The sequence below is a fragment of the Gracilinanus agilis genome, chromosome 6, assembly GCF_016433145.1.
Source record: "Gracilinanus agilis isolate LMUSP501 chromosome 6, AgileGrace, whole genome shotgun sequence".
NCBI lineage: Eukaryota > Metazoa > Chordata > Mammalia > Didelphimorphia > Didelphidae > Gracilinanus > Gracilinanus agilis.
In genome coordinates this window covers 73,281,721-73,298,608 of record NC_058135.1, presented here as the reverse complement: position 1 = coordinate 73,298,608, position 16,888 = coordinate 73,281,721, and the positions used below count along the sequence as shown (strand labels likewise).

The following is a 16,888-nucleotide window of genomic DNA, read 5'->3' as shown; positions in this document are numbered from 1 at the left end:
AATGAAAAAAAAGTGAAGGGAGGTGGCATAGCAGTACCAGATATTAAACTATTCTATAATGCAGCAGCCATCAAAACAATATGGTACTGGCTAAGAGACACAAGGGAGGATCAGTGGAATAGACTTGGGGTAAGTGACATCAACAAGACAGTGTATGATAAACTCAAAGAGTCCAGTTTGGGAGATAAAAATCCACTATCTGACAAAACCTTTTGGGAAAATTAGAAAACAATATGGGAGAAATTAGGTTTAGATCAACATCTCACACCCTACACCAAGATAAATTCAGAATGGATGAATGACCTAAATATAATGAAGAAAACTATAAGTAAATTAAGTGAACACAGAATAGTATACTTGTCAGATCTATGGGAAAGGGAAAATTTTAAAACCAAGAAAGAGTTAGAAAAAATTACAAAATGTAAAATAAATAATTTTGATTATATTAAATTAAAACATTTTTTGTACAAACAAAAACAATGCAACCAACATCAGAAGGGAAACAATAAACTAGGAAAAAATCTGTATAACAAAAAACTTTGACTCAAATATGCAAGAAGCTAAATCAAGTGTATAAAAAAAATCAAGCCATTCTCCAATTGATAAATGGGCAAGGGACATTAATAGGCAATTTTCAGATAAAGAAATCAAAAGTATCAATAAACACATGAGAAACTGTTCTAAATCTCTAATAATTAGAGAAATGCAAATCAAAACAACTCTAAGATACCACCTCACACCTAGCAGATTGGCTAAAATGATAGCAGGGGAGAGTAATGCATGTTGGAGGGGATGTGGCAAAATTGGGACATTAATAAACTGTTAGTGGAGTTGTGAATTAATCAACCCAATCTGGATGGCATTTTGGCACTATGGCCAAAGAGCTCTTTTAAGATTACCTGACCTTCGAACCAGCCATGCCATTCCTGTGTTTGTACCCCAAAGAGATCATAGATAAAAAACTTGTACAAAAATATTCATAGCCATGCTTTTTGTGGTGGCAAAAAACTGGAAAAAGAAGATATGACCTTCAATTGGGGAATAGCTGAACAAATTGTGGCATATGCTGGTGATAGAATACTATTGTGCTCAAAGGAATAATAAACTGGAGTAATTCCATGTGAACTGGAAAGACCTCCAGGAATTGATGCAGAGTGAAAGGAGCAGAGCCAGAAAAACATTGTACACAGAGACTGATACACTGTGGTAAAATGAAATGTAATGGACTTCTGTAATAGCAATGCAATAACCCAGGACAATGTGTAGGGACTTATGGAAAAGAACGCTACCTAAATTCAGAGGAAGAACTACAGAAGAGGAAACACAGAAGAAAAACCACCCCTTGAACACATGGTCTGATGCAGACATGATTGGTGATGTAGACTCTAAAGAACCTTACTAATATATCTATCAATAATATGTTAATAAGTCTTGATTGATGACACATGTAAAACCAGTGGAAATATGCGTTGGATATGGGGGGGGGGGGTAAAGGGCGGTGGTGAAGGAGAAAGAAAAAATATGAATCATGTAACGATGGAAAATCTTTCTAAAAAAAAAAGTGTCAGGCAGATGGTAGCAGGATCAACAAGTTTTTTTTCAGTTAGAAAGGTAGGTAAAACCACCAGCAGCTACCAGCAGTAGTGAGAGAAGGAAGAGGTGCAGTGAGGGTGGCAGAGCCTTTTAAAGCTAATCTGTCTTTAACTAAAATAGGTGTAAGGGTCCTAAACTGCAGATTTCTAGTCACCAAAAATGTAAGATTTAAAATAATATCAGTAACTCCAAGTATATTTTATAAGATTTATTAATAATCACTTTAAGTAGAAGAAATAAAAAATAGAAATACAAAGCTTAAGTATGACCATGTAAGTAAAGTTTCCTGCCATGCTCCCTCCCCAGCCTCCACAGCCATGATCTGGGAAGAAGAGAAAGAGGGGCAGGGTTACACCAAAACTTCAGCGTGTTCACATGCAAATGGGATGCTGAGTGAGATAGTTCTGGGGAGCAAATTCCATCTACAAATAAATGAACAGAATATTCACAGAATGAGAACCTGAACTAGTATAATCATGGTCACTGGAAATTTTCTGACTGCAGGGAAGAGAAGGTAACCTTCCTATATAAATGCTAAAGAGAGGAATAAATAATTATGTACATAGTAGAAGGAATAAATAAGTGAGGGGAACCTCAACATAATCAGATTCAGTCCACACTAATATGATCACATTCCCCATGTCTCATTGCTCCCAGTAATGAGAGTAGACCCCAGGAAAATCAAAGCCATGATTTGGCCAGAATCACTCCTGACATGAAGCCCCTAAAGCTCTCCCTGATGTACTTGGTAAATGACTAGCTGTTCTATACAAACTAACTAAAGACAAATATTTTCCTGATATTCTGAACTATACAGTTACATATTTACTTGTGACTTATTATCTTATAGAAAGCTGTTCAGATGCACTAAGGTAATCTAAATTCCTTTTATCCATCTTGTAAATCATTATTAACCATTGTCCCTGGGAAAGACTTACCTAATCCCTTTACCTTGATCATTTACCCTATAAATTGTAAAACCCAACCAAATAGACTTTACCACCACTTTAAAAGCTGTGTGTGTGTGTGTGTGTGTGTGTGTGTGTGTGTGTGTGTGTGTGTGTGTGTATGTGTGTGGTTCTTGGACAGAATTAGTCCTCCTGTAAACCCAGATCCCTCTTTTTTACCCCGGTAAGTAACCCATGATCAGTGTACTGAGAGCTGTACCCTTTAATGTCTCTCTTTTCTTTTTCCTTTTTTCACTTCATTCCTTTGTTTGTTCTGTCATATTCAAATTTTGATTTTGGAGCTATTTTAAGGTCTGTTGGAGAGGACTTTACTATACCATCTTGACCCCACCCCAATCTGTGTCACATTTTCAAAGGTATATTAATAACTTGGAATCCACTAAGATATTTGCAACTGAGAAATCATGGACATTATATAAAGGGACTGATTGAAGTGGATTTGACACAAGATGAATATTCGATCTAGAAAAGTAATGGTTCAGAAGGTTAAGATACATTCAGAAGGTTAAGATACTACTTTTTAGTTTACACTGTTTGCAAGTAATTCCATTTTTTCTGCATTGTCATGGAAGGCCACATTAAGACTTTAATAGTGAGGTGAATTTTGTTTTAACAATAGCAAAATAGTTGAAAAAATTTATGAAATCATAGTTCCATTAAACTTTCAAAAAATAGAGAAAAACTTCCTGATAACCTTGATATTTCTATTATGAAGTGAACTTCCTAGCTGAAGGGTGTCAAGGGTTTTGTAGACAGTAGCAATTTATTTTGAAAAGTTTTGTTCTTCAGGTATGAGTTGTATACAGAATTGGGGAATATAGTTTTTTTCTAGCTTTGGCTGAGTTCCAAAAAGCTGTTAGAGGTTTTAGAATCTTGAGGAGAGGCAGTTGACTGGATCTTCCGTGGAGGGAGGAAGTCAATGAGCAAGCTCTAGGATTTTCTAGCTTCAATATTGAAATTTAGCCTAGCATTAATATATTTACTTAAGAAATTATTATTTTAGATAGACCCTTTATATCTTCCTTTCCTAATACCACCCTGCATTCCCTCCCTTACCTTAGTGGCTGTGGAGTTTATAAGGAGAGATATTAAAGAGGAGTTAAATCTGTGAAGAGTTATTTAATTGACAACATTATTTATAATTTAATCAAATCATCATTTATTTTCTTTTAGATAGCATTTTGTAAAACTGAGTAAGGCAGGTCCTTGCTCAGATTCCATCTTTACTTCCCTTCCCCCACCTGAGGTTCCTGTGATAACTGATAGGGCTTTCCTTTAACCCACCTTCCTAACAAACATTCTTCAAACAATTAAACCCTTTGTGTTTCAATAGTTCTATTTAATGTAATTTGTCTGTTAGTTATCAAGAGGGGAGAAGAGGGAAAGAGACAACATACTCTGGGCTCAGAGGGTAGCTGGGCATCCATCTTGAAGGAAGGTGTTACTTCAAAATAGGTCCCTTCCTGTGAAATTAACTAAAGCCTGTTTGTTAATTTCAGTCTAGTCTATTACCCTCAGCTTGTGTTTGAGACTAAGTCCTAGTCTGTAAGCCTGATGTATTAGTTTGTTTAGTTTAACTTCTCTTCTCCCAAAAAGATCTCTGTTTCCCTTCTGTGTTATACTCCTGACTTCAGTCCTATTATACCCTGAATCTCCTTTAATCCCAGCCTACTTGTAGCCTAGTTTATCCACTCACCAAGTCTCCAGTCATCCTCTTTTTCAATTCCCTTATACCAAACACCTTTCCTCAAATTACCCCCATAACATTCTGGCAAGCCAAGTCATACGAAACCTAGAAAATAGAATATGAAGAATAGAAAAAGAAAATGAATTGCACAAGATTGATTTTTATATTAAGCAGTCTATCGCTGCTTATATGGTCTTTTATGCAGGGAATGTGTGCATTTTGGCTAGTAAAAGTACCAAACATGATACAGCAATTAATAGAAATCTATGACTATTATAAATGGTTTGCATTCACTTTAGCTGAATGCATATGCTTCATTCCAACAGCAATAGCAATTGTTCTGGCTCTATGGCATTTTTTTGGCAATTTTAAAAGCGGTCCTGACTCATCTGTTTAACTATTATAAGGCATCTGATTCAAAACAAGGAAATGATAACAAGGAACTAGTTGAGAATATAAAATTACTGTTCCAAGTGTTGAGGCAATTACGTGAAGGGAATGAACTCGATAAACATACCATCTTACAACTTGAAATCGTAGAATCAAAATTTTTTGGGAAAAAGGAAACAGAGAAAGATCAACCAATACAGAATGCAGTGGTCTCTGTCCTACCAATAGTAGACAGGACTATTGTCCAACCTGGAGAGGGGGTGGTGCATGTCAAAACGTACAAGGCATTCACTCCTAGTGATATGGAGGTTTTAAAACGCCGTTTTCCCAGATTCTACGAAAAGCCTTACAAAAGTTTAAAAGAATTGAAGCGGGTGTTCACACTTTTTAACCCTAGTTTCGACGATGTCGAATTTCTTTTGGGGGAATTTTACACTCCCTCGGAAAAGGAAAAATTCCTGACCAAAACTAGAACAAACCCCAATTTAGAATCATGGCCGTTAGTACATCAAGATCTAGATTTCACTCAACACGCCAACATGAGGTACTTGTTAAGATGCAGGGATGATCTTATCGAAGCAATGAGAAATTTTGCAAAAAGGCCAAATGCATGGCAAAAATTTGAGAAACTGAGGCAAGGGGAAGAAGAGCACACGAGCAGTTTTCTAGACAGAGTTATTGAAGCTGCTGAAACGATATTAGGACTTAGAGATACTCATTCCCAAGATACGATCAATCATATAAGGAGACAATTTGTAAAGGGAACCTCAATCCCGATACAAAATTACTTCAGGCAAAGTTGTCCACAGTGGGAATCATTACCACTGGAGGATATTAGGAATCATGCAGTATATGTACATGATTCCAAACAGAAAGAAGTGAGAATGGCTAGGCAATCTGACAATGAGAAAGATGAGATCATAGCAGACTTGAAAAGGCAATTGAAACAATCGAAACGGGAGAAAGAAATTGAAGAGGTGAAGAATTTTGCTCTTCAAACGAGTAGAAACCAGTTTAGACAACCTGCCAACAGCACCCCAAAATCAAAATCAGCACCCCGTTGCTACTTGTGTGGGAAGATCGGGCACATGATTCGTTTTTGTAGATATAAGCAACAAATTGATTTTTCAAAACCCAATAATCAAAGAGATAATAGAAAAACATTTTATAATTCAAAGTGGGCTAGAAATAATGAATCAAATACATATAATCAAGGAAAACATACAGATACTTGCTGTAATCACACATGCAAAAAGTACAGTCAAACACCTTCGTTAGATGAAATGGAGAAATATATACAAATGGGCACGAAACTGAAAAAATCATTATGAATTGAGATTTCTAATTTAAAACCTATTAATCAGTGTAATTTGGGTGTGGCAGAGTCTAAGAGAATGGAGGGAAGCAAAATGAGAAATCGAGGCAAAATAGAAAAGGTGTCTAAAGTAATCTACACAGAGGATACACATAGGTCTGTGGTAGATAATGAGCAATGGGAAGACATAATGCAAATGTGCAAAGAAATCTTTGGCATTAAGGAGGATGATTATATAAGCTTTCTCACTCCATATCATACACATTGGGTGGGAAGCATGAATCAAACCATTGCAAAGAATCACATCAAGAAAATTTGCAAGCGAGTTTAGAATTAGATGCAACAGTTCTTTCCCATGCAATTGCTTTAGACACAATGTCACAGTTAGAGGTTAAAGAGCAAAAAAGTCTAAAGGTTGGCAAGAACTTGATTTTAAAGAAACGACCCACTGATTTAAAAGATGATAGCAGCTGTGTAGGAAAGTCAAAATCCACCTTTCTTAACCCCTTAGCTACAGAATTTCATCCTAAACTTTGGGGAAGAGATAGGGAACAGTTGCCTTCTTCTACAATCAGTGTGGCCGAACATAAAATCAAGACTGTTACTGTGATTGATAAAAATAAAAATCATCTAATGTCAGTCACAAAAACAGTAGGGCAAAATAAGGAACAACAGTCAGCTTATGAATCAGTAATTGAACCTGAAGTGTTGAAGGGAACACAATCTAACTATCATACAATCCCGGAGACTACTGAAGGAGAGATTGCTGATTTGAGACTTGACAATTCTTTAAAGAGCAGAGTGGAAGATAGAACAAATCAAACTTCCATTTCTGAAACCCTTAATAAAAGCCAACATGGAATTTGCAATAGTAACAATGACTTACAAGCTCTCAATGAGAGTATGCTCTTTAAGCCTGCTTTCTGTAATCCTGATTCTAAACTGAACTTGCCTAATGGTGCTATAGGAAGTTTGGGTTTAGAAACAAAAGACCATACGCAACAAAGAATCAATGACAAGTGTACACAGAATACTGAGGATTCTTTATTACCCTTAGTGCCAGTAAAGTCCAATGATAGTGGAGAACCCTTAGTTACTTTAGAAATTGGGGGAGTACAATATCAGGGATTACTGGACAAGGGGGCAACTTGTTCCGTACTAAGAGAACCACCTGAAGGATGTCAATTTCAAGGCAGTTTAAGAATAAGAGGAGCTTCTGGGGTAGCACAACAAGTCCCAAAGCTAAAAGTAAAAATGTTAAAATTTGGACCTCTGACTCTTGAACACACCTTCCTATTGATGCCATCATGTCCTTCAAACCTCGTAGGAAGAGATCTTCTATGCAAATTGGCTGCAACCATCGAATGTCAACCGGATGGGCAAATTTATTTACACATACCTAAGAGATCTCTGAAACACCATCCCATTTTATTTTTAGACACATGGAGTGAGGAACCATCATACCAATCAACTGATAACATCTATGAGGTTCCAGATGATATTCCAGATTATGTGTGGGCTAAAAATTCAAATGAGGTGGGCAGGATATTGTCAGCGGAACCAGTAAAGATAGAGGTGAAAGAAGGCTTACCTCCAAGAATTCCTCAGTTCAGATTTAGTCAAGAAGAGATAGAAGGAGTGAAACCCATCATAGAGAGTTTATTGGAGCAGGGCATATTAAAATATGGATTTTCATAATACAATACACCAATCATGCCAATAAAGAAAGCAAAATTATCTCCTGATGGAAAGACTCAATGGCATTTAGTTCAAGATCTAAGAGCAATAAACGACCATGTGCAAAAGACCTATGCCGTGGTACCAAGTCCATCGCAAATCATTGCAGCAATTCCACCTGAAGCTGCTTGGTTTACTGTTCTGGACTTGAGCTCTGTGTACTTCTTTGTTCCCCTGCACAGAGACAGCCAGAAGCTGTTTGCTTTCTCCTGGGAGGGTAAATCTGTCTTCTGGACACGTTTGCCCCAGGGATTTGCAGATTCAGCTTCACTCTTTTGCCAAATTCTGCAGAGAGACCTTGAGTCGATAACATTCCTTGACAACAAAATGGTACATTATGTTGATGACATCCTGCTAATGTCACCATCTGCTGAAGTCTGTTACACTGATAGCATACACTTGATCAAAGAGCTAGGCAAAAGGGGCCATAAAATTTCCAAATCGAAACTTCAGTTCGTGAAGGAAAAAGTAAATTATTTAGGATTCATCCTAGAGAAAGGCTCCAGAAGAATTTCCAAAAAGAGAACACAAGATATACAGAATTTGAGTTTGCCTAAGACCAAAAAGCAACTCAGGGCAATCATAGGAATAATGAACTTCTGTAGAAACTGGATTCCAGGTTATGCTTACATCGCAAGACCTCTGATAGAGCTAACCAAGAAGGAAGTTCCAGAACCGTTAAAGCTGAATAAAGAACATATCCATTGTTTCTGAAATTTATGAAATCATAGTTCCATTAAACTTTCAAAAAATAGAGAAAAACTTCCTGATAACCTTGATATTTCTATTATGAAGTGAACTTCCTAGCTGAAGGGTGTCAAGGGATTTATAGACAGTAGCAATTTATTTTGAAAAGTTTTGTTCTTCAGGTATGAGTCTAGAAATACTTCTGCAAATTTTCAAGATAGGCTTTATGGTTTGAAGAAAACTGGATTAGAGTTCTGAGGTCACCTAGAATTTAAAATTTTGTGATTTTATGTTCCCTGAATTATGATTCAAAATATATGAAATGATGTTCAATTCTATTAAATTCAGCTTAGCTAATCTTTATTAATCATGTGCTATGTTTAATTCATGGTGCTAGCTTTTAAATGAACATAGAAAATGAAGATGGGTTCAGAATTTTAAGAACACTATGTTATGATGATAATAACAGATAGTTTGGAGAAGCAGATACATGTGTTAGGGTCAAATAGAGCTTTAAGTCAAGAGCCAGAGATTGACAGGCTTCAGTGAGGAAAGGAGGGGGCTAAACACTCCTGGTTCTCAGACTCCTCCCCCTCTAACTGCTTCTGCTTCAGTTGGTAGAGAAGACAGGAATAAGATTCTTCTGGTAAGTTTCAGTTATGGCTGAAACCCCAATTGATGTTCCTTTTCTTAAATTTATATTCCTCACAGGTCAGTATGATGAGTATATAGAAATTAGTTATCTAACAGTTGAGGACAGAAGAGATCTTCTTAAACTGGCAGCCAACAGGATTCAAACTAAATGTACAGACTGAGTTGTGAGTATCTTCCCAAATAATTATCAGGCACAGATTTGAAGGTAAAGGTTATATTAAGTAATAACAAAGAAAACTAGAAAGGGTAAATGAGGGTTTTAGGATAATGAGAGGAAACCCTGAACTGCTAAGTCGATGCTGCCCTTCCCCCTCCCCACAAGAGGGGATGAAGCACTTAACTGAAACTGGCTCTCTTGCTATTGATAAATATCTTACTCTCTAATCACTAAGTAATTACATAATTATATAAATGAATAATAGTAATAACAAACAGGCTAACTGTATGAGTAGAAACCACTGGCTTATGCTACAATGGCCACCTCAGGAGAAACCCCAAGTCAGGAGTAGCAAGCAGAGTGTCTGCTCACGTCCACTCCCACAAATTAACTGACTCAACCCTTCTCAACTGCCCCTCACCCAAAGTTCTCCAGGAGGGACCGCTGGAATTCTGGGTGAGGCTATCCCTGTACCTATGAAGGGATTCCATGCTTTGCATGAACACTATGAAGTAGTTACCTCCTTATAATTCAGGGATTATTTTTGTATATTATTGGAATTGTCCAACAATGTCTGCGTTTTGTGAATTACTGGATATATTGTAACACCTAGTGCATTTTTGTACATGGGTAAAACAATGTATAGAAGCTCATTGATTACTAAGAAATGCTTAATACACTTGGGCTTGTTGTTATGTATTCTTATGATATACAAATGTTTAAATCTTTTCAATGCTCATCTCTTTTAATTGATGAGTTATTTATGAAGTATGGCAGAATGATGATTAAAATGTCAATAATTTCACAGGAGTTTGTATTACAGATGCATAGTACTCTGTCCAAAGTCTTTATATATCTTGTTTTCTAAGAAATGGTATATAAATTCTTATGAAAGAAAAAAGGAAACTGGCACACAGGGAAATAATTTAGCCAATATATCTCCTGAAATGATTGCAGTGTTGTTATCACTATTGTCATTGTGGTCATCATTGTTGTAGCTGTCAGTCGTAATTATCCTCCCCATCATTACTGAGTATTATCCATCCTCACTCATTTTGCAACTCCTGGAAATTGGATGCTACTAGGTACGGGAGCTACAAAAAATGAAAGTTCCATATCCTCATTTGAAATGTGAAAGGGCATTACAATTTAAATGTGCTTTACAATGATTGATTTTTGAATTTAACAACAATTCAAAAATCTTAGTATTCTATATATCTGACCACTGTGCTTTATGTCATTATAGAAGGAAGTATCTTTTCAATTCCATCCCCTTATAGTTTCTGAGAGTGATGACTTTGGATACACCTCAGTATAGATATATAATGTATATAATGTGTATATAAGGTCCTTATATTTTTTTGTGCATAGTAACTATAAAGTGTATTTGCATCAATATTGTTAGGTTCTTATTTCTGTAGAGCATAATAAGAATAGGTTTTTATTTCTGTAGAATGTATTAAAAATTTTGTGATTCTGTAACCATAAATATTTGTAATTGTATATTATTTGAGACTTGCATGTTGCAAGAATTTTTTCTTGCTTTATTTCTTTCTCTCTTCACTTCTCCCTGTTTCTAATATAGAGTGTAGGATAGTTTTGTTTGAAAGATCCATTGGGGAGACAAGTCTCCCCAATATATCTCAGGGGGGATATGTTAAGAGAGTTTTCTTAATCTCTCCTTTTTTTTCTTTAATAGGCAAGGGAGAAAAAAGATTCCTGAGTAAGAGCCTCCCTCCTGTGCAGGCTCTCAGTTGATGACAGTTAGAAGGGTGTGGCTGAGAGTTGGTAGGTGAATTGAGGGGAGTGTGAAAAAGTTTTTTTTTCTCTGAGTTTCCTGGAGAGTAGTGGTGTCTGTCTGGGTCTCTCAGACAATTTGGCAGTTTGAAAATAATTGACAGGGAGTAAAGAGAAATGGATTTAAGGAGGTAGGAGATAATTAATGCTTATTGATTAATGCTTATTAATTGATGCTTATTAATTAATGCTTATTGATTAACTTAGGTAGCTATATAGTGTGTATATTCTTAGATAGATAGAGTAGGTAGGGAGGTCAGTACTGGCCTGGCAGCAGACATTACCCTTGAAGGCAGATAGACTTAGGGTCATTTTAGAAATTTTAGTTAGGATTAGGATCTTAGCTGTAGGTAATAAGAGTTCTCTCACTTTCCTCTGTTCTATTTCCTATCTGAATTCTCCTCAAAATAAACTAAGCATTCTGTGTTTCATGAAACTTCTCTCCTGTCTTTTGTTCAAACTCCTACCAAAAATGTAATCCTTCAAATTAGTTAATAATGTTAAGTTGGGACATTAAGAGATTAAATAAGGATTCTCATTCAATTTCATCTCCTTCTGCAGTTTTAAAAGAGGGAATGCATTTTTGGCCTGCCAAAAACACAACTAAATATTAGGAAACTTTGAAATTATCTCATTAGGCAATTAATTTAAAGAGAAGTTTTCTAGTGTTATGGGGATAATTTGAGGAAAGGTGTGTGGTATAAGGGAATTTGAAAGGAAGTTGTCAGAGACTTGCTAAGTGAGTAATCTAGGTTACAGGTAGTCTGGGATTAAGGAGATTCAGGATATAATATGGCTGAAGTCAGGAGTATAACACAGAAGGGAAACAGAGATCTTCAGGGAGAGGAGAAATTAAACTAAACAAACAAACAGCAGGCTTTTCAGACTGGGACTTAGGCTCAAACACTGGCAGAGGGAAATAGACTATACTGAAATTAACAACAGGTTTAGTTAATTTCACAGGAAGGGACTTGTTTTGAAGTTACACCTTCCTCCAAGATGGATACCCTGGCTTCCCTTTAAGCCCAGAGTATGTTGGTTCTTTCCCTCTTCTTCCCACTCTTGATAACTAACAGACAAATTATACTAATAGGTCTGTTGAAACACAAAAGGGTTTATTATCTTTAAAGGATGATTTGTCAGGAAAGTGGATCAAAGGAAAGCCCTAACAGTTGTCTCAGGAACCTCAGGTGGGGGAAGGGAGGCAAAGATGAAGTCTGAGTAAGGACCAGCCTTTAACTCAAATTACAAAATACTATTGATGACTAAAGGGAATAAAAGATGACTGACTAGTTTTTTTATATCTAATACTGTCAAATAACAATTAACCCTTCACAGATTTTGAACTCCTCTCTAATTACTCTCCTTATTAACTCCACAGACATATAAAGTAAGGGAGGGAAGGTAGGAAATAATATTAGGGAAAGAAGATATAAAGGGTTTATCCAAAATAATAATTTCTTAAGTAAATATATCAAAGCTAGGCTAAATTTCAATACTACAGCTAGGTGTAAGGAAGCAGCTTGGCTGATCAGACAACCTTCCTCCACGGGAGACCCTAATCAACTGTCTTTTCCTCAAGATTCCAAACTCCTAACAGCTTTTGGAACTCAGCCAAAGCTAGAAAAAACTATATGACCCCTTCTCTATACTACACTAGGTAACGGGTATTTAAATGAATGATAATTCAAAGTGATGAAAGTGATGACTGTAAATTGTTATATTCTCTTATTATGTTCTTATATTTTTAGAATGCATATGGGTTGTGGGCATAGCAACTGTACAATAAAGCCTTAAATACAGGAAGGTAGAAATGAGAAAAATAAGTATTTAAAATCAGAGAGAGCAATAAGGAATAGATTGATCTGAAGAATTTATATAAACAGTTTCAATACATCTGAACAGTTTCTAATCTTTGGTTTAACCCTAGAAATTTTACTGTTAATATTAATTTGCATTTAATATAAACGTTTGAATGAAAATACTCTATATATTTTTTTCCCATTCAAAAAGTATGATTAACTTTATTTTTTTAAACAAAGTTTAAAATAAAACAGTATTAAAATATTACATTTATACAATATATGTACAAATAAGTTGTGGTGTTTTCCGCAAGCAATGCACTGAGACATTTTAGGGAAAATAAACTAACTTAGTGCAGTTTCTTCAAAAGAAGAAAAGGTTTCACAGGTCAAGTAGCAGAAATAATATAGTGTAATTTTTTTCTGATGAAGTCCAGTTGCTTAGCTGCTGAGCTAAAATATTTATTTACATAGAAGCTTTTTTTACACCAAGTTCTTGAGTGCTCCCGCTTTGAGTTCTTACATTATTTTTCCAGTAAGTTTTCTAGAAACCACTGCATATACATCTTTATTCTGCTTTAGTCTTTTCTACTTTAAATCATCTCATATTGTCCTTTTTTCATAATGTACTTTTTGAGGGGAACCCTAAATTTTCTGAACATAAATGACTTTAGTCTACAGTTTTTAAAAAGTACCTTAAAGGGGATATTTTCTTTGATATTTTCATAAAGCTATTCTTCATATAAAAATTTTCCCTACTAAAATCATTGTGATAATATACAAAGGTTTTATATTAAAACAACCCGTATATTAAACAAAGCTCTGATTAAGATGTGCACAGCTATTTTGCTGAATCTGGAGTTTAGAAAAGCCAACCTTTTCCTTGTTTTATCTTTTTTGTTCTTACCCAAAGATTATACTGAAATTCACAAAAGTTCATGTATTTTGGAGCAGAATGCTATGGCAGCTGTAATGAAAATGTCATCATCTTATTCTATAACTTGAACCTCTGTAAACAGTCAAGAATTTTTTCAAGAATTAACTGAATAGCACCAATCAAATGAGTTCTTGAACTTCCAGAGTACAATTTAAAGTGGCACTCATCTAGTCCAAAACATCTCAAACAGTAACATTCCTAATTGATCAGAATGAACTTTGTTGCACGAGTCCCAAAAATGTAGCTAAGGTAAAAATTAGACTGACTACATAGTTCCTGGATCTGTATTCACCCTGGGAATGAAATACTAATATTTGTAAACTAGTTCGGCTGTTGTTTTTTTTGACAGCTAAGATCTGAACTATGGTTATCCCATTCTGAATGGGTAGAGGCTTTTAACTCGTTCATGGCAGTGTAATTTCTGAATTGGTTAGGACTATTACTAAAGTTGTTTTAGCTTTTTTAGTACTCCAAAAGGAATATAATATTCTACTGCCAAGTCAGAACAAATCCACTCGGCAAGCTCTCAGTTCAACTTTGCCTTTAGTGTTTTCCGGGGGATTTTTCTGTGCTCTTCGGTGGTGTCATGATGCCTCCATTGCACACTGGTGACAACTGTCCCACCTTTGTGAAAGCAGACACATAATTGACTTCCTCCAGCATAGCCAAATAATTTGTGTGTGTCTGGATATTATGTCTGTCTTCTACAGAAATCTTCTTAAAAATCTTCAGTTTCACCGGAGGTCCACCCTTCACTACTCTGGCAAAAGATACCATCCATTCTACACATTCTGAAATATTGTCCCAGTCTAAACCTGACGCTTTCTTAACAACTTCAATGGAGGTAAAATGGCATAAAGCAGCTGCTGCCAATATTCTATACTGGAATTCTAATGAGTCAATAGAGAGAATACACAGATCCAGGAGCTGGGCTATCTGAACAAACTTTTCCTGGGAATACTGAGGTAGGAGTACTTTAGGAACATCTTTTAGAGCATCGACTTGGAGAAAGACATTCAACCAGGCAATAACTGTTACTGGACAGAGCTCCCACTTTAAAGCCTTTAATATGATGAGTTCCATCCCTAGGATATCATCTTCACTGCAAGCACCATCAGTAACATAAGCAACTTCTTGTAATTTAGGAGCATAGATTTCCTCAAGTTTTGCAGCAATGAATAATGAGGTAATACCAATAAGCTGAAGCATATTTTTGTTTATATCCTTTTGTGTCAACATAAATCTATCAAAAAAATCTTGAGCAAGATAAAACGTTTCCCTGTGAAGTGTATACACTTCACATACCTCTAAAAGCCAGTCTAGAAGTATTGATCTCATCTGTGGTTCTAAGTCAGAATGTAGCATTTCAAAATGTTTATCATGAACATATTTGGTCTCCTTTTTTAACATATTAAACCAGACATCCTTAGAACATCCCCAACTTAGGTCAGGCAGAGGTGAAGGATTTATAAAAAGGTTTTTAAACCTGTAGTTAGTAAACCTGGAGAAGTCACTGGTGACAGTTTCTTTGTGTGGGGTTTCAATAATAATGCAAGGAGTGATACCCCCAGATAACACAGGTGGCCAACAATTCCTAATTTCATATTGCTGTCTCTTGGCTCCAGTCTCCTCTTTTCTTTTCTTTACATCCTGAGTCGTTTTCCTTTTTTTGGCTGGAAGGAATTGGGTTTCCTGGGGAGAATCTGTTTGACTAGTCTGGGGCTGCTGTTTAGCTTGCAAACGGCTACTTCGTCTTGACATTTTTTTCTTTGGATTCTTCAAAAGTTCTGCTCCACCATCAGCCCCGATGCAGATCTGCTCTCCATACTCTATATATTTTGAACAACTAAATTAAATTTCTTATCTTATTAACATGTTAATGTAAATAGTGGCTACTTATCCTTTTCAAGCAATGTATAACCCTGAGGAAGCATTTATAAATTATCAGCTTCTTAATATCAATATGTTAAATGGAGTTTGACAATTCAAAACCATCAAGTTATTGGATTATAGTAGAAATTAGATCAGGATACCATTTACATAGTTAGTCTCATCCTTTATTAATGCAAGTTTTTAATGTTAATTTTGTGAATCATTGACATTGAATGTGCTTCTCAGATTGCATGTAACATGAAAAGGATGAGTCCATGTAATAAAAAAATACTGATCAATATATACATATTGCCCTAGTTAGTAGTAACTAGGATGAGTACATGAAATAAAAAATACTGATCAATATATATATAGTCCATATAATAAAAAATACTGATCAAAATAGCTCATACAATATGCCAAGCATTGATATTTACACTGGAAATGCAATGACAAAGCAATCCCTACTTTAATGAATGTACCATCTGTTGGGGATAGAATATAAATGTATAATAAGTAAACAGAAATATATACATGGTACCAAAGAGATGTTACTGCTAACTAGGGCATGTTATATAACAGTCTCATGTAGGACAAAGTTTACCCTGCATTTGGCTATATGATGGAAACAGTAGATGAAATGATGAATACAGTGAATATGGAACAGGTCAGTTTGGAAAACAAATGAAAAACCAATTGTGACCATTGGCTCTCAGAATGACCATTAGGTCAATTTTTTTCTTGGTTTACCTTTATTTTAGAAAAATGACTTTTTTTCTTCTATAACTGAACTAAATAAATGATGATCTACAGGTCAAATTGGCCCACTATCACTTAGGGTTAGACTTTGTCAACACCTGCTCTATAACCAAGCACATTCATGTTTGCAGTTAAGAAAATTGTCTTTCTCTTCATGTCTGAGTTCCTAATTTGATTTTGTCTCTACTATCTCATTGGTGCAGAACAAGGTCTTGCCTTATGCTCTAGTTTTTCTGTGAAATAAAGTCATGCCTCTAAACATTAATCCCAAGTCTTGTCCCTGAATATTTGATGTCAAAAATTTTGTAACACTCTGTTCCTTTTTGATTTGGACAATCCACAATAACTTGCCCCTTACTAGAGAATCTGTTGTTTCCCTATCTTATAAGATACCCACTTCCCATAGTATTTTTCCAGTGCAAACTATTATTCCAAAAGTAACCCACTCTGCCTATTTATTATGAAGCAGAGGGCCTATTTTCCAGTGCCATGTCCATAATACAATTGCTTAAGAAAAAGAAAACCTAACCTTG

The 16,888-nt window shown here is 35.6% G+C and overlaps 1 protein-coding gene across 1 annotated transcript; it reads right to left on the bottom strand.

Annotated features, from left to right (window-relative positions):
- Positions 1-14,267: 14,267 nt before the first annotated feature.
- LOC123251985 (G1/S-specific cyclin-E2-like) lies at positions 14,268-15,520 on the bottom strand. Its single transcript, XM_044681326.1, has one exon. The coding sequence runs from the start codon at positions 15,483-15,485 to the stop codon at positions 14,268-14,270; it is 1,218 nt and encodes a 405-aa protein (XP_044537261.1). The 5' UTR covers positions 15,486-15,520.
- Positions 15,521-16,888: the final 1,368 nt, after the last annotated feature.

Bases quoted from the DNA above. Each gene is read 5' to 3' on its own strand.
- LOC123251985 (XM_044681326.1), bottom strand. From the start codon at position 15,485: ATGTCAAGACGAAGTAGCCGTTTGCAAGCTAAACAGCAGCCCCAGACT.